Raw genomic sequence first — 19,271 nt, forward strand, 5'->3', positions numbered from 1 at the left:
ACGCGCGGGCTCAGCGCGCGGCCGCGGGTCTGCTCGCGCGCCCCGGCGTCCGCCTTGTCGGCCATGCCGGCGGGGTGCAGCTCGCGGGCCAGCCCGGCGTCGCCGGCGGCCATGTGCGGGTGCACGACGGTCAGCGTCTGCACGTACTCGTTGCTGGTGAAGCGGCCGTTCAGCTCGGAGCAGGTCAGCTTGAACACGCGGTTCAGGTAGTACGCCGGCTTCTTGTTGCTGTACTCGATCTCGCGCAGCACCTGCGGGCGACGGGCCGTGAGCGCGGCTGGCGCGGCGGGGCGGGGCGGGCGGGGCGGGGCGCACCTTCTGGTAGTTGCGCACGGTGTCGGCGCCGCTGAGGATGACGCCGTCGCGCGTGACGGCGGCGCGGATGTCGTAGCGCAGCGGCAGCTCGGCCGCGTCGCGCAGCGTCAGCGCCTCGTGGTCAGGGTTCAGCGCGGGATACACCGACACCACGCACGAGTCCAGCTTCTGCGTGTCCGCTTCTGCCGGCGCGAGTGAGCGTTATAAATTGCAATGGCTCCGCTTTCGGTGTTAGGAGCGCCTCGAATTACCGCAGCCGGATGGCGATGCGACACGTTCACTTGCTTCGTCTTTCAATAAGTAAGGTAACACTTATCTAAGCTTGAAATAAAAAGGAGGATGCGGCATGCGGCGCGGCGTCGAGATCAAAACACGGACTTTGAAAAATGTAATCCAATATAAAACACCTAAACGAAGTATACATTTCTTTGAATCTAAAATAATTAAAGAGAAAAGGTAATATATCGCAAAGCGGTGTATCTTGTCGTCATTAACTTGCACCGCCGCGACCAATAAAAAGTGTAATTTAAATTCTCAACAATGTAATACATTTTTCTGAAAGGCGGACAAAAATTTAAACATAACAATGCAACACAGAATTCAGTTTTTGCTAAATAAAATAGACATTTTTGTTTAAAGAACTCGCTTTACGAAGGACTTGTCATGTTTAAGCGGTCTGTAGACTTCACACGTAAGCAATATACATAGGCAGTAGTGGAAACAAGAAAATAAAGGGCTACGATTTCTTATTGAAACACGAAAAACGTTCGAAGCGAGGGATACACCGGGGAAACGCCTCGCCTTTCAAGGAACGGCTCGGCACAAACGGAAAGGCACCTCTGAGCGCGTCGCCGCCGCGCGCCAGCACGCGCAGCGCCAGCTCGGGCAGCACCTTGAGGCCGGCGCGGAAGTGCGCGTAGTCGCGCGCCAGGTCGCCGCTGCCGTTGATGAGGATGGTGGGCGTCTGCGGCTGCAGCACCATGATGTAGGACTCGGCCGGCCGCGCCTTCACCACGCGCCCGTTGTCGCACGTGATGGTGGTGGCCACGTGCACGTTGCGCCGCCCGGGCGTGGGGAAGGCGCGCGCGTCGCCGTAGGCCACGCGCCGCAGCAGCGTCTCCACGTCGGCCACGCCGTCGCCCTCCACCGACACCGAGCGCAGGTCTGCAACAGGCGGACGTCACAGGCGCCGGCGGCGGGCGCGGCCGCGCCGGTGGCGCCGGTGGCGACGGTGACGACGGCGACGCTCACAGAGGTCCGGCGCCAGGCTGAGGCCCTCCCGGCAGCGCGCCACGCACTGCAGCGCCCTTGGCGGCTGCACGGCGCCGCGCAGCACGCCCAGCCCCGCCAGCCAGCCGCGCAGGTGGTGCTTCATGTCGCTCTCCGTGCCTGCAACGCACCGCCCGTCAGCCAGCCGCCCGCCGCCCGCCGCCCCGCGCCGGCCGCGACGAGGCGCGTACCCTGCCAGCAGGCCCCGACGACCGTGGTGGTGTTCACGCCGTGCGCGGGGTGCAGCGGCCAGTCGTCGATCACCTCCGGGCCCTTGCCGTCGACGCTGCGGTAGGGCTCGCCGTCGATGAACAGCTCCACGTTCGGGAACCGCACGTTTATCGCGTAGTGATGCCATTCGTTGTCGCACACCTGCGAGCCGATTAACGCGTCCATTTGTTACTACACAATTATGAGCCGGACTTAAAAAACCTACACCCCCGACCCGCTGAGACGGTACGAGAGCCGACTGAACCGATTAGAAACAAAAATAAAAGGAACGATGCAAAAACTTGGCTCGAACGTCGCGAACGGAACTTAAATCTAGCCGTTACCTCGGGAATCTTCCAGCGCCACTCGGCGGGGCGGAAGATGTTGAGATCGCCGTCGCCAAAGTCGCGTCGCAGCAGCATTATCAGCCGGCAGTTACGCACGAAGATCGCATAATGGTGGCGATTCATCTCTGCAGGAACGGATATATTTCAATTTCAATTGTTTATTTACAAATTTAAGATGGAACATTAATTGATATACATATGACGCCCTGCAAGGGCACAGCCACGTCTGAGGGCTAAATTCATAAATCACACTATTTAATTATATTAAATTAATACGTTACAATATAATATCATAACATTAAATTATTATGTCACATGATTACATTGCATTATCCTTAATTAATAATGGAAAACATACTTTATACAATACATTAATTTCAATAATTATTAATAAGAGATGTCGAAGTATTCTTATTTATATTATTATTGTTATTTGTCATCACATGTATCGTCAAAAACTTCATGTTAAATCATAATAACATTTATTAACAAGAAATCCCATTAGTTCTTTAGTAAATTGTGTAAGTCTTTCCAGGTTTTTGATATAATTTGGTGTGTGGTTATAAATTCTAATTAACATGGTGTGTGGGCCAAACGTAACTAATTTCATTTTGAAGAAAGGTACTCTAAGCTTATTTAAGTTTCTGTTATTTCGTTTATCGTTCGTTAGACGTAAATAAAACTGTGGGTGCTTCCTAACAAATGTACATGACTCGAGAATGTAGAGAGAAGTAACGGTCAGTATTTTACACCTAACAAAATGAGGTCTACAAGATTCCATTTGGTCTATATTCGTTATTATCTTTATACACTTTTTGTGCAGAATGAACACCTTGTCCACATCACAGGAATTTCCCCACAAAATAACACCATATACAATAATCATAAATAAAGTTAGACTACTCCACTTCTCCCGCACAGCTACCCATCAAAATCTCCCCTTGCGTTATTGGCCCATTTAAAAAACGGGTCAGTTTAGAAGTTGTACAAGATCAAATGGAGATTTTTTTAAATAAAATGCAAGTACGCATGAGACCTCCATCTCACCTGATGGACAGTAACCACGAGGTCGACGATGAATGAAGCATACTCACTTAAATAATGCCTATTCACTCTCGCCTTGAAAAGGTCTAAGTTATAACGTTCAGGGAAGAAGCCTACAGGCAGGGAATTCCACTTCATAGCCGATCACTACATAAATGTGAAAGCGCAATGCTTCGTGCGAATTTTGATAGTTTTACAGTCAGATAAAGGCTATACTTACTATGATCATCAGCCAGGCAGAGAACGTGTTCCTTGCGGTGCTTGTCCTGGTCGGGAGCAGGCGCGTGACGCATCCAAGTGGAGATAGAGAAGGTGCCGGCCAGGGAATGAGGTAGGACTGACTCGGGTACCACCGCGGAGGTGGTCTCGCCATCGAAAGAAAACATCTGCTCGCCGTCGCGACCTAAAAATTAACAAATAATCTGTAAAGCACACTGATACAAAAAATTCTAAGTAATATTCTGTTAGTACTATAACTATAGGCAGACTAGGGCAAAATAGAGTTGTGTGAATAAGACTTAAGTGTGCACACTTTTCCTCCACAGAACATCAAGAATACTAGATAATATTAGTAACGATAGCAAACTGCCAGACATAGCTCACATAGTTCTTAGATCACGCTAGTTCACAACATGACCGTCGATGGGGCAACAAAGCCACCTATGGAGACTTAGATCTGAACAATACACAGACTGCCAAGCGCTGGAAAAGACCTTCATTCAGCAGTGGTCAATGGTCGAAAAAGAAGATGAAGTATAATATACAAAACAGAAAAAGACTTTTCCAACATCGTCATCAATAAGATTGAAATCGTTGTGAAATAAGACAACTTTCTTTGTTTTATTATACTAAACAGATAGCAAATTTTTGTTTGACGCTTACCCAGGTCAGGTTTGAGAGACTTGGCCCACTCGTTGCCGGCGCCGGGGCTCGGCAGTAGGTCGATGGTCTTCTGGTCCATACCTGAAACAGCAACAGGACAATCTTGAACATGCAGTTGATTACTTGTTTTACTTTATTAATTAACTAGAAGTTTCATTCTGAAATAAATGCGTTCTAATGTTTTTTTTTCACTTACACACACAACATAGCCCCACACCAGGGAAACCCTGTGTCGCGGGTGCCGTGGCCACACACATAGACAACCACAAATTACACCCAAACTCACGAGAGAAATAAATGTAAGCCATACAAATATTTTTCCCGGCCCGGAATCGAACCTGGGACCTCTGCGCGGCAGTCCGGCATGGTAACCGTTCGGCCATGGAGGCAGTAAATGTAAAAAAAAGTAATGCATAAAAATAAAAGGTTTTCTTTATAATAAATACCCTTTGATTAATTAGGTTGGTGATTCTATAAATCATGTGATGTTTTGAGTCTGGCAGTATATATCCCTAATCCTAACTCTAGGATCTTACCGCAAATGGTCCTTTGTGCGTGCAGCGCATAAGTGTCCCGATCACACCCGGTACCAGCGCGGCTCGCCTGCAACGTAACAGCAGCCTGGATCCTCGTCACGCCTGGGCAGCGGTCATCGGAAGAACAAGCCTCCAACCGCGCCGCGGGGAACAATGCCAGCGGGCCTGTACCCGGTGCATAGTCCACACGCTCCGCCACTCCTGCAACCGCGAAATATAGACTTTAAAAGACGCAGATAAGATCTAGAAAGTCGTGATTAATTCCTAGCCTGCGTTCAATCTCTAAAGGCCCCAGTACACATTGGCTGATACTGGCCCACTACAGGATATTGAAATTGTGTACAGGGGGTAACTGTGCAGAATGGCGGGTAATTGCTATTAGACAATGGATCGTGGCGCGCAATGGCGACGTTGTCGGTTGTTCGGTTACATTTTAAAGGAATCGTGGCGTAGCGTGGTAGTGTTGTTCATACAGTCGCCCATTATTCAGGTAGTTGTCGTTCTCCGACGGAGTAGCGCGTATATTGACAACATCAACCACCGTCTTTTACGCCATATTTCTTCTATTATTTTGTTCCGGCAAACATTTCTATAGCACTTGTAAGCAGTAAACAAATTGTGATTACTTCGACGTCCATTCTAAGTGCTTCAACAGGCAAGACTGAGCCATGTACAACTATTTGAACACCAGTATCGCCGAGGGGTGATAACGGCTTGCCGTGGCGCATGGCGTTCATGGCCCATTGTGCACTGGAGCCTTAAGTGTCAACTCGTCTGCAATAATCCACTTTCTACACTCTCTACTATATTCCAGGATGCAGTGGAAGTGTTATAGAAAACTAGGAACTCGGTGTATGCTCTCGGCGTCATAGGCTAATAAGAAAAACATTATGAAAACTTAAGTAACATTGCCTAGTGAACGTTTGCTACACGTAAAATGGACAAAACAAGGTTCTTTGCTTCAACACTATAGTCGCAAAGGTTAATAAATGCATATAGCGGCAAGGCACAGGACATTAAATTTATCAATGTATGTACATTTTACGCTATTTATATTGAAATAAGATATAAATTTAAAAGCTTTGAGAGGCAAAGGGAAATGCGCTGTGGTACCCGAGGTCCCAGAGCATTGAAATTTATACCTTTTTTCAATTGAAATAGCACAATATATACATATACATTACATTAATAAATTTAATGTTCGCTAAAGGATTCAATATTTACATAGTTATTTTGTGTTTCAGTGGCTCTATTAACTCACTCTCAAGTCCTTATTCAGTGACTGACTGTGTATGTGTTTGTTGTACACAAGTAATACGTAAGAAGCTAGTAGTACCTTTCCAACCCGCGCGGCAAGGCTTGTTCACCTTGACGGTGACCAGGACCGGAGCTGACTGCATCATACCGCAGTCGTACGCCACTACAGAGAGGATGTGGTTGTGCGCCTTCTCGTAGTCCAAGACCTCCGTGTTACGGATCACTCCTGGAGAACAACGCATGGCAGACCATTTTAACAAGATCGATCATAATATCATTTTTCAACGCAAAAAAAACATTACAAATCCAATACCAAACAAATGATATTTTTGCTTTTTATGGCGCTATATCAAAACACAACGGTATTTCATCTTTATGATCATAAGATTGAAAATATAAATCATCGGAGGCAAAGACCACATCAAATATACTTACCCTCGTTATCGATAGTGAAAGGTGTATTGCTGTCCAAGATCTCGTACTTGCAGACGTCCCCGTATCGCGGGGTGCAATCGCGATCGGTGGCCTCAACACGTATGATCTCATCGTATAGACGGCCTTCGTCCACGGTCTTCACGTATGCCGATTGGGAGAAGACCGGAGGGAACTCGTTCACGTCCGTCACTGTTATGTGAACTGGCACCCTGTGTATAAGTAGACTGAATAATCTGTACTTCGGGTTTGTGCTTCAAATGATACCGACAACAGATCAATCTCGACAATTCTCGACAAATTCCGAAATAAAAGCCTTTACAGATTAAGGTGCACGAAAGGAGCCTCCACGCACGACGTACTATTCCTTTCCTATAGGTCTGGCGCACCCTTCTCACGCCGCTGATTGGCAAATCCCTTACTACGATCGCGAGTATTTTAATGTATGTCATAGATACGATAAGAAGTAACTGAAACGTTTTGGATCAGAATTACATTTTTATAGGTTTCCATTATAAGAATAATAAATAGACCATGCAGACAAATAGGCGTAGACTGCTCGGGACAAGTAGAAATAGTATACAGCAAATTCACAAATTTGAATAAAACTTTTTTAACTTATTTCAAAGAGAACTTTGGCCACTGTAGTAATACTGACGTATTGGAGTAGGATCCATCGCAGCCGACGGCAGCAATATCGAATTTGTAGTTACGACGCTTCTCGCAGTTGAGCGGGTAGCGTACGCGCAGACGCGCCTCATTCTCGTCGATGACCATTATCTGCAAAAAAAAATATATTCCGTCAGCAGCCGTACTTTCGCCCGGAGCGTGCGCAGTGACCGGATTAATATCCTTTATTCCAAGGGCGTGTCTAAAAGCAACATCTAAATTGTAATAGGACGTTCCGTCTCCGTAAAATGGGCTTTTGGTTTTTTTATGATATCAAGTGACTGGATGAACAAGTCGTGCGCCTGGTGATAAGCGATACGCCTACCTATAACAGTTGCAGTGTCACTCAGAGCTTTAAAATACAAATGCGCCCACCACCCTGAGACAAAGTTGATAAGTCAAACAGGCCTGTAATTTCACCAGCACGCTCCTTACCCATCAAAGCCAGAACACATTAATGTTCATATTACTGCTTGGCGGCAGAAATATGTATGGCGGCAATACTTGTCCTGAAGATACGCTTTCATGAGGAGTTCTAGTGCTCCTAAATGATGTAGTCAGTGTAGTGGTATCAAATAACCAGTTCTTCCCAAAAAAGTAAAAATCATGGCTCATTCCTAACATTGTTGTGCTCGTATTTGCACATCTAACGAACACAAAAAGTACTTTGAGCGTTTAGTGGCGTTGTCGCGGTTAACCGGTCTGTTGTGTCAGTACAGATTAAATTCTCATCACACCCTGACATATTGTACAGGAAAACGGTCCTTTAATTAACTCAAAGCTTCTCCACGCTTTACCAGTACTCCAAAATCAACATAGAAGGTTGAACACAGAACAATATGTCTACCCACATATTTTAGGTACAGTCGAACTTGATTTTACCAGGAACGATGTTTCTTGTTCACCGCAAATTATTCTTAAACCTTTTAGGAACGTATACACATACGACCGGAAACAACGTACTTGTGCCGGTCTTTCCTTACAAACAACAGCCGTGGCTGCCTGCCTTGTCCTGCTAATGGCCTGCCAGGTGTGGGTCCGGGTGGGGGCGCAAAAAATTCTAAGAAATACCGACCTGAAACCGATTCCCCGCACAACGAGTTCCCGAAATTCTACGATCACAGCAACGATAATTATCCTTTCAATCTCGGAAAATAACTTACCGAGGAATATTTCGGTTATTTGCTCGTTAACTGAGCTGAACTCAGTAAAGAGATTCCTTTGTAAATTTACTGACGAAAGATAGGTTTTGATAATGACAACCTCAGAGCAGTGTGTCAGTTTAATCAAGTTTACTTATTTATTTATTTATTTAATAGTTTATTGTACAGGAAAAATACAACAAGTCACAAAGAATTTTAAGGAACACAAGTTTACTGTTTTGTAGTACTCGTAGAACAGGGAAGTTGAGACTTGGGGTTAATAATCAAGTAATATTATTTAAAAGAGAACGGATAATGGAAGATGTTCAATTCAGAACATAAAATTTCTTAATGTAAAACGAATAATAAATATGTTCAGTGTTAATATAGCAACACCGGTATTTTTTTATTGTAGACAACACCGGTGGTAATTTTCCTGTCTCCCTCTTCTAAAATTATTAAGTATCGTTATACTTAATAATCATAGGCTTTTTTCAATTTAATAAAAAAATATTATTTTAGTTTCCTTTATTTAACAGAAAACACCTGAATAAAACAATGTAAAATAAAATTTTATTCCAGTATAACTGTATAACTATCTTATGTAGATACTTGAAAAGAACTAAAATAAATCACCGCAAAAGTATCTTTTGTTACGTTAGGTGCTAAATGTTTATGTGTTTCTGCTTCTAACAAGAAATGATCACTATTAAAAGAAAGAAATCAGCACTGCTTCGATTTGTTACCTTCCAGATATAAAAGTTCTAAAGTTTTAACTTCTGAGTTCGAACTTAAAAGTTGGCAAACTACATGCTAGGGGCGCAGCAAAATAGCACTGAGATAAGAAATAAGATTGCGAGAAGCGCATCGAACATCCTTATAGTCTTTACATTTTGTTCGTGTAAAAGCTGACAGTGTAGTCAGAGAGCGTTGTGGTATGAAAGATGAAGTTGAAGTGATTAGTGACAAAACAGAAGAAACGGAAATGTTTCGATGGTTTGGTCACGTACCAAGACATCCACATGTCAGTAGATGGACGGCACAAATTTATAGAGCGAATGTGGGTGGAATTGGGAAAAGTACCAAAAATAAACATGCACGGTTGTATGACGAAATTGATGCGAGTTGTGAAGGCGAATGGGATTTGTCAGGAGGATAAAGAGTGGAGGTTCATGATCTCTGCCTACCTCGGTGAGTGACAAACGTAAGGGCACGTATGTGTATAGTAAATGGAGTAAAATCTTCACCTAATTTTTGTCACGTTTTGACATAATAATAACATAATTTAGGAACATTTGTGCGGATTATTTATTTTTTGTTTTTGTTTTCCTATTCTTCAACATATTATTATATCGAATTTTGACCAATGAATTGTCAGATTAAATTGCTCGACTTCACTATATTTATGCACTTTATAATGTTAATTACTGCAATCTAAATTTTTATTTTGCTTTGACATATTTAATCATTGTAACAATTAATGACATGGCATACGTATGAAACAGTCATTGTAGTGCCCTTACATCATGTGATGGAATAAATATTTATGTAACACGTTTAATAACCCACATGTGCCAATTGATAGATGAATTATGGAGCATTTTCTTACATTTCTAATCAAACATTCTTATCGGCATGATTTCATTGCCGAAGATGCGTCAACCAGTATCGAGGCTTTTGTAATTAATTAAAGTGTACATTTTCCTGCAGCTGAGCAGCTACGTCCTTTCTTAACTGTCGTCCTAAACTTTATCATTACCTTCGTTACGTCGTAATATGGATCGACATAAATTCAATATTTCTCGACGTCAGACGACAGCGAAAATAATGGAACAACTTGTAACATGATGCAGGTGAAGGTATTCGAGGTCACCGCTATACTACGGTGGTCTAAGGTAGAAAGAATGGACTCTTTGGTTGGTAGATGACTCATTGTGTAGTAATTGGGAAACGTTGGTCACGTCTGGTGACTGTTAGGCAAACCATAAACTAGAGTTAACCAACTAACAAACTGCATAAAATTATTTTTTAAAAACGGTATCTTAAGACGGTTGTATAGAATTTAACAGTTAAACAAATCTCTTGCACATTCGAGTTATGCTATCTCATTTTATTATTCAAGTATGGCTGGGAAGTGATGATTATGCGTCTTGACGCTGAGTGATCAAACAAGCAAACGTCTGTTCTCAACGAAACTCAAAATAGTAAAAACCAAATCTGAACTGCGCACTAACAACCGTCTTCAGCCCAGATTTGCAGCGCAACACGTAACTCGCAACTTGCTTTGCAGAATGTGCAGAAAAAAATAAAAAACTTTTAAATCTCGTAACTAGTAAGTAGCAAAAGCAACTAAACGACACTACGTTGCAATTTAGACTGCACCCATTCGACTGAAAAAGTTACTTTATTTAGTAGGTAGTAGAGGATGTTGAGTTCTTAGGTTTTCGCGATAGTTACACATAAGAAATGAGACAATTTTTCCGCAATTAAATCGCGTATACTTGTCTTTTCAAACAAACCAACGTTTCGGGCCCTTTACAGGTCCCACGGTCACGGTTGACTGGGAAATGGTAAATCCGGAAAAATAGTTTCATTTCCTAAGTTAGTAAAGGAGTTAAGCTTTCACGATTTTGTAGTTAACTATATAATATCTCGTCTTATTAACATTATAGATATTACTAATAAGAATGAGTCGTTAAGACCGGAAAAAAATAATATTGTGATGGTAGCCCTGTGGGAGAATGGCTGCATTTCAATTAAGATGTCCGCGATTCGAATCAAAGTGGCAGCGTGTGCCAATGAAATTCTAAGCACATTTGTGAATCTTTAGCAATATTACGTAACGTTTAATTTAAACATCTAGATAAAACCATATGTCGAATAAGACTCCCAATCCTCGGAAAACTTGTGAAGTCCCCAACCCAAATCGGGCCGTCTCTTTAAAGCAGATCCGTGCCCTGCGGTTGCACGTTCATAGGTTGTTCATGGTGAATACGATGGTGGGAAAGAAAGATGTTCAAGGGTGTTTTTTTTTTCCCTAATGGAAGGAGTTAATAAGTACCTATAACTCATGGCGGATAATGTTTTTAAATTATCAATATGACGTTATATAGTCACAAATATTCGTGTGTCACCTTTCTGGGACAAGCAATATTATTACCCATGAGGCGTTTCACAATTCACTAATATAAATCAAAATGCACTTTCAAAACCCACATTGCCATAGTAATATTTATATTTCGTTATAGAAAGTGATTGCTACAAAATAAGGCGGGCTCCTTTTGCGCAAATCCAATAAAATCATAAAGGCATTGCATCGAATATCATGCATCGGCATCGCGTCGTATTGCAAGAGCGAAATGAGCGAAACGAGCGGAACGTCTCAGCTTTCGATCGAACAAATCGTATCACTTATTGAGTTCGCTTGTTCACGTAGAGAAATGCGAAGCGCACATTTGTTTTTATCACTAAGCAGAGATAGGTTCAAATGCCATGACCTGTGTTATTGCGACTATTGGGGAAAAAATCAGTTAATGGAAACGCCGTAAACATTTTACGGGAGTGAAGCTACACAAAAGCGTAATTGTGCGTACCTAAATCATTTTAGTTAATGGAGTTAATCACAGCACACACTCACACCCTCGTACTAGGTATACCCTGTACCGCGGGTGCCATGGACACACATAGACCATAAATTACACCCAAACTCACGAAAGAAATAAATGTAGGCCATACAAATACTTCTTCCGGCCAGGGAATTGAAGTTACAAGTTCTTACTCACTGATAGAAATAGAACGCATACTTCCCGATATGGTGGAAAAAAGACATTTATACCGTTGTACGCGGAGATTCCAAAAAAAAGAATCAAATATGAGAAGACCTAAATGTGGAAAATTTGAAAGACTGATCAACGGCCTGCAAAAACTATAATATATGAAGGGAATATTTGTGCACTTTTATGGTACACCATGGTCAAATTCCGCCGGAAGTAAAAAATGTTCGAAATTCAAATAAATAAGATGGCCGCCATACAAATTTCAAAGTCTCCTATCACGAAAACTATTAGAGATAGGTAGGAGGTGCTCGAAGGAATGTAATAGAGATTAATAGTGGTCAACTGCCTGGGTTAAAAAAAAAACAAGATGGCGAATTCAAAATGGCGGCCGAAGAAAAACTTGCTTCAATCCGGCTGAAAATGGGTATGCGGGTTATGCACGGTTAGGACTCTTAAAGACCCCTCTTTAGGAGTCCTTAATCATATTTTGGGATCAAAAGTTTTAATATGTCTGCGATATAAATGTTTTTTTCCTTAAAAATAGCTACCGAAACAGACTTGCTCTGAAAGTCATAAGTGCCGAGACTGGAGGCCGAGGTTCGCGAAGGGCGAAGCCCGAATCGTCCGCACGCCATCAAATGGAGATAATATACGGAGACGTAATAGATTACGAGTACAAGATCTCACAATTGTAACAATGTAAAGCATGCTTCCCGATGTAGTGTAAATGAGATACTTATTATAGTGTTGTTGTATCTCAACCGTCTCTATGTTAAATTTCATTTTCTTGGAAGCTATGCCAAAGAGAAGTATTTAGGGGGAAAAAATGCCAACTACTGCTGATTTTCCTGTACTATGAATACCAAATCAACATAACCCAGAATACTCAGACCAAAACCAACTTAGAAATGTTCGTTTCTTAAATTGATATAAATCGGGAATCGACCTCCTCATCAAGCGCCCATAGTACTAACTGCTGTGCCACCGAAGAGCATGAGCACACCCCGTAAACTGAAACCGACCACGCGCCGCAGGCCGAGCCCTAGGTGGGGTACAGGGCTCAAACTATAACATGAATACAAGCGATTTATCGTCAACCCATTATACGCCCCACTGTTCGGCATGGGTCTCCACTCAGGATACAATTAGGCCACAGTCCACCATGATGGCCCAAAGCGGATTGTTTAACACACACGTTTTCCAAAGTCAAATGATCTTTATTTCATAGGTAAGCAAATTACACTTGAAATCGTCATATTGATTTAACTGTAATGCTCATTCGGCATTCGTAAGGCAGATTCCCCTGAATGAGCTAGAAATTAAGGTTGGTCTTCAAATAAACACATTTTGATATATATATAAAATATACGTTTGCACATATTTATCGTTCACAATATTTACTTATTTATTTATTCATTTCCATTGGTAGAACGTTTGTTAGCGTAACGAACATAAATTGGACTTGTATCGATTATTCACCTTAAGCACGTAATAGATTCGAACTTATTATAGTTGAATGGTTCTTCATTACGACTAAATTCATGTCTGCCTGATGTCATTTCTGTATTTCAATTCAGCAATAATAACATTTAAAAGTATCTAAATCCCTTACTAAAAGAAATGCCAACCAATCAAGCATCGGTCTACCAAAAGCGTTAATCATTATCAGGAATTTAATTGTAATAGAATTTTTTATTCAGAAATAATTTGAGCTTATTACAAAATGTGGAGTTTCTTTCAATTGTTTTGAGTGTTTCAGGTAATTTCTTATAGCATTTTACTGCTCTATAACGTGGGCTATTCGATACATTTCGATACGGTATTTATTCATCTAGTTAAAGTTAAAGTGATAGACGCATGCCGCCACATAGATTCGAACCTTTGACTTTAAATTAAAAAGCAACCATTCACCCACTAGCGTACCACCGCTCTTTAATAAGTAGATATAATTATAATAACTATTAAATTACACCAACTGAAAGTAAAACTGAGTAACTTTTAAAGTGAGAACGAATGGAACGTATACGAGCTACTACGGGTACATTTTGTATTCGCAATTCACGAGGTGTCGTCTTTAATATCACGTAAGTCGAACAAATCGTATTTCTTATGTAATTTGCAATCGAACCGCTCGGCGCCTAACGAGTGCGCCTACGACACAATAGTACACGAAACGACTCCCGTGTTGTGTATCTGAATCGTATTCTTGCAGCTACAAGCAGAAAACGAGAGACGGTCGGGGAATTTAGTTATTGATTGCCAAATGCATTTGTGAGGCTTGAAGCGACCCGTGCTTGCTCGCTCATTTTGTATCGAACTTAAAATTCAATATATTCGGCAAAACGAGTTTTGTATTAAAGTTATATACTTTAGATGGCATAACCCGCTTATGTCAGAATGATGATATTGAACCTGCAGTATAGAAAACTCGCGTAGTAGCATAGTAGTAATCACTGTTTTATTTATTGGCACTTTAGAAGAAACAAACATTAGTTAGGAGTAAGACAGAACATGTGACAGTAATGGAATTTAAGGTGACAATAATTGGGTTCACGGTGGTAGCCTAGTGAGAGAACGGTTGTTCTCAATTAAAAGTTCGACAGTTCGAATCCCTGTGGCGGCATGAACCTTTGACTTTAATTTCTAAGTTACGTATATTTGTAAATGTTCAGTTGCAATGTCTCTCGTACCCAGCAAATAGACGTATTTAATTTTATGGGTTGGTGATGTTGGTGTAACTCAGTTCTTCACCCTATATTTATATTATTAGGGTTCGTAACATGCTTTCGGTACTAAAGAATTGTGATATGAAATTGGAAACCACGTATTGTATTCCATCATGAAGCTTCCACAGATTGCAAAAGAATCGCACAAAATCGTTTGGTACAATACAGATGATTGATCATATATGAGAATGTGAAACACCATTTCATGTGGGACTCTACATAATGGCAGGTCGCGTGTCTGTATTCTATCGCTCTAATTACATATGTATGTAACGGCGAGTTATTAAAATAGTTGATTTACTCATTATAAAAATATCGATGTTTATTCGCTAAATCTTCAAACATCGAATAGAGTTGCAAACCCATTGGCTCTAAATTTAACTAATTGACGTTATTATTCACCGCCGGCATAACCAATTGATAACCAAGAATGCATATACCAATTATCAAATAATTCGTGACACAATTAATGACGAAGAAGTTTCCCTCAACGTCTCCCAGTAAGGTTACTATACTCCGACATATATAAATACAGTAGAGTTCCTTGTGACAGAACTCGTCCAGGGAAGTATTGCCACCACTTTAGATTTTAAGACTTTCGTGGTTATTCACCGAATGATTATCACTAATTACAGGTTCCTTACCACGGTATGAGTTTTTTGTTTTCCCCATATTTCGGAACGGTTACCCGCTCCATGGTCACGGATTGACTGACCAGCGGCTGATAACGGCTTTGAGAACAGACATATCTGTCTACCTTCTTTCGTTGTCGATGAACGGAAGACGTTATCAACCCGTAGCCATGGTGCATGTGTGGTTCCGAAATATTGGGAAAGTAAAAACGTGATAAAAAACTTGTAACTAGTGATCATCATTTTGTATTGCCACCATACATATTTGTGCCACCAAACAGTAATGTAGGTATTTCTGTGTTAAGGTTTTGAAAGGTAAGGGTGCTGGTGAAACTACAGCTCTGAGTGGCACTGCAACTGTTATAGCTAAGCGTGTAACATACAGAAAAGAAAAAAATCTGACGCTGATATAGACTTTTTCGAAACAATTTTCATGTTATACCACAAGTAAGAGTAAAGGTGTTGTAAAGCAATAACCGAATGATGGCCAGAAGGCAGAAGTGGTAATTGCAACATGAGACGTTTTGCAACGAGATGGTTACACGAGATCGTTAAGGTAGCAGGCAAAAGCGTGGTCGATGGCACAACGGAAGTCGGACTGTAGATGGTGATGACAATGTTCGTGAAATCCTGAACAGTTTCTGATCTTCAAATGACAATAAAAATGAAAACTACGCTTGGTGTCCGAAATTAAATATCACTCATTGGTGCACAGAAAAAAAGGAATTCTACAAAAAAAGAGCAATTTCTCAAAATATTTGCTAATTCTGAAAAAATATTTATTAAATGTAATAAAATATTGTCATTACAAAAATACTGATTATCTTTTTCTATTACAATTTTACTCTTAACTTTATTCTAACTTTTAGACAAATACGTTCTCTTCAAGATTTTATTTCATTTCTGATCAATTAATTGGACATTACTTACATAAAGACATTTTTATCTCTTACGTCAAATTTAAATAATCTTAAATGAATTCAAAATTTCTTGGGTGTATTTTAAGAAAATATATTCTTTAACAAAAAAAGAAGTATTTTGCTATTCAGATTAATATTCCAAATTCTAGAGTATATTTTTAAAGCAACATTTTGTTGCGTTTTCATAGTCAATGTTGTCGTGATATGTCGCCGAAGACGCACGCGGTAACGATTACTTTTACTAGTGCTTGTAATCATAAAAATCATAAACAGTCATTTATCCAAAGAAACAACACGTAGTATCTCTAGTTTTTTTAGGGTGTTATTTATAGTCATAATTTAAGAAATTTGGTTTCAGCATGAAATCAATTAACTTTACAAACTACTACAACTTTACGACAAAATTAACAAAAAACATGCAATTAGTTCCATCGCGCCACTGCTAGATGGCATTAGTTGTACTCTGAATTGGGCTCGTTTTGTTAACTTCAATAGTATAAAATCATCTCCTATATTTGGAATTGTTAGTGCTTTCTGCCGCTGTAGCATTTATACGGCACTGAATGGTCATCAAGTAATTGAGAAGATTCCGTCCTATTTCTGCTACTTTAACGTTTGGCACTGAACTGTGTGCTTTCACGCTAGTGAGACATACTGTTCGGGTCCATAACCCTGTCAATTTACCCTTTTTGATATTAGAAAACATAAATCTTCAGTCAAATAATTGAGTACCTCTCAATTTTTCATTCTTTTTTTTTTCAAATCAAAATCGGACATTTCTAATAACAAACAAATATTTTGTTGAATCTAGAGTGGCTTTGTGACTTGAAGTGAATTAATTTGCTCTTGGATTCAATATTTCTGTCTTATAACTGAAATACACTTTTGAGACGTTTTTTTTACTATTATCAAGTAATTATTCTCTAGCGTCTATACGGAGAGGATCGTTTTGTTGGATTTAATAAATTTGTCTTCATAAAAAGAATTTTGTCTTTTTCTAAGTTCTTACCGTGTGAACAAATAAAAGCCCAAATGGCGACCATTAGCACGCGGTGTCAACAAGGTTTACAAATAAATATCAATAATGAATTTGAAGGTTTGGCTAGCCCACTATATATGAATTTGATTCAATGTGAACCCACATATGGTTGCAGGGCACAATCTTTTCCAAGATGAAGGTCTGAATGCACTAGTTACACTGTAATGTTGTGACATGTACATAACATATCCCTAGAACAATGTACTGAAAGTCTGAAATAGGTTGATACGGACATGTACAAACAGAACATCCAATAAAGCAAATATTATCAAAGCTATAAACGCCAAGAGCCATGTAAACAACACAATATTGGACCATGCAGACATAATATCATCCATTCCACTTGACACCTGCATTACATCAGGTACACAAATATCATCCATACGTCTGTTACTTTAAAGACTGTAGTCCTGCATCGTGATACTAAACATGCTTTCGATATGCGAAACAATGCTTTATCCCTATGAGTCTACAGTTTACAGTTGTAATTCTAAGCTAGGCTAGCAATAGACACAAATTTACAATCCGTATTCAGTCGATGTAATGTTTATAGCAAGGTGATAACGTAGGTTTTGTAGTGCCAGTGGTGTCGTTGATCAGGTAAGGTGACTAGATTTATGCGGGTAGTCGGAAATGTTATAATCTGAATTTGCTATTGTCTTTGAGTCATATATTCGAATATAATGCGTTGGTGAATTGCAGATTTGGTTAGACAAGTGACAGCAAGTCAAGTTAGTTATGATTCCGACTTGAAATTCTTTTCTATATAGACTCTACCAGTACTTACTGAATTTCTGAAATTAGGATGACGGTATAATGTGGTACTTTGACATTACTAGATCTTCAGAGTAAAATCCATGGTTGAAAAAGTTGTATCACACTACGACCACGCGTCATGAGATGTCGTCTATATACCCTTCGCCAAGGATACAAAGACTCCAACAGACAAAAAAAGCTGTAAATTGTAGGTACGGAAACGGCCCGGAGTTGAAAGCTTTGAAGGAAAATAACTAGGAGAGCTGTCCCCGAATAATGGGATTACAGCTAAGAGAAGAGAGAGATGATGAGGGAGGGAGAATCTAAAATGTAGTTTTGTCAGGGTGTTTCCCTTAATGCCAAGCGATCGGTACCGCGGCCGTTAAATCGCGAAGGTAGACCAGATACGTCGTTGTCATTTACCAGTTTAACATTACTTAATAATGCATTATATTTCATCTGTATGGGTCGCATCCATAAAGGACACGCGGCAGGGTTGGAGTCTCGTACAACGCGGCACACGCGTAAAACATTTTCCGAGTACAATCTATCCGTTGAAATATAAACCGATCGAGCCAGCGACAACCTTTCAACTCCTCGCGAGATTGAAAACGACTCGCCGCCGCTCGAGCACACCACTTCAAACAATCAAAGACTCATTGTATCACAAACTCTATGGAAACAATATCCACAGTGTATTGGCAGAATATCGCGGCGCAATCTGTTGGAAAGCCTCTGTATCGGAACATATCGCCCCGTAACAACCTATCGACCTGTAGGCTCCAATTTGCGGCCCGTTACACACGGAAACAAAAAGTGTTCCCGCTGGCTAGAGTTTAGAACGTTAGGCGACACAGTATTTAACGGCTCGAGATTAACATAGCTTTTAATTTGTTTTAACATCGGAAATCAAACTCACTCAACTCATAAAAGTGCAATACAATTACCTAACCCAAACATTCTTTATTTCATAGGTAAATAAATTTAAAATCGTTACATTGGTTAAACTCTACTACTCATTCGCGATGCAGATTGCCCTGAGAAGAATGATTGGGAAAGTCTAGGGGTTCCTGTTTAGTTTGATTCGGTTTGATTAAGTTTTAGCAAGAAACTGTAAGACAATATCGAAAAAGTACCGACAAATTGCTATCTATGACTATGTAGAGCTGAAGTCCATCGAGTAAAATTATAGTCTCCTAAGGAAATTTGCAGACGCTAGCGAGAATAATAACTTTCTACGTCATCATAATGAACCGTGCCCAGCTGATGTGCCTTTGAAAGTCCCACAGTTGGTTTTAATCATCGACAACATTTATAAT

General features: G+C 40.7%; 1 protein-coding gene across 1 annotated transcript in view; it reads right to left on the bottom strand.

The window, feature by feature from the left end:
• The window catches only part of LOC113228239 (calsyntenin-1), a 265,570-nt gene that overhangs the window by 18,138 nt on the left and 228,161 nt on the right, over nucleotides 1–19,271 (bottom strand). The window contains exons 3-14 of the mRNA XM_026461506.1: nucleotides 6,951–7,072; nucleotides 6,296–6,504; nucleotides 5,940–6,086; nucleotides 4,604–4,804; nucleotides 4,068–4,148; nucleotides 3,406–3,588; nucleotides 2,139–2,266; nucleotides 1,776–1,956; nucleotides 1,567–1,704; nucleotides 1,153–1,479; nucleotides 316–497; nucleotides 3–251 (exon numbers count right to left, since the gene is read on the bottom strand). Of these exons, the coding sequence (XP_026317291.1) occupies nucleotides 3–251; nucleotides 316–497; nucleotides 1,153–1,479; nucleotides 1,567–1,704; nucleotides 1,776–1,956; nucleotides 2,139–2,266; nucleotides 3,406–3,588; nucleotides 4,068–4,148; nucleotides 4,604–4,804; nucleotides 5,940–6,086; nucleotides 6,296–6,504; nucleotides 6,951–7,072 (2,148 nt within the window). The remainder of the gene's footprint in view (nucleotides 1–2; nucleotides 252–315; nucleotides 498–1,152; nucleotides 1,480–1,566; nucleotides 1,705–1,775; nucleotides 1,957–2,138; nucleotides 2,267–3,405; nucleotides 3,589–4,067; nucleotides 4,149–4,603; nucleotides 4,805–5,939; nucleotides 6,087–6,295; nucleotides 6,505–6,950; nucleotides 7,073–19,271) is intronic.

Source organism: Hyposmocoma kahamanoa, unplaced genomic scaffold (genome assembly GCF_003589595.1).
Source record: "Hyposmocoma kahamanoa isolate Upper Pololo Valley unplaced genomic scaffold, ASM358959v1 224, whole genome shotgun sequence".
NCBI lineage: Eukaryota > Metazoa > Arthropoda > Insecta > Lepidoptera > Cosmopterigidae > Hyposmocoma > Hyposmocoma kahamanoa.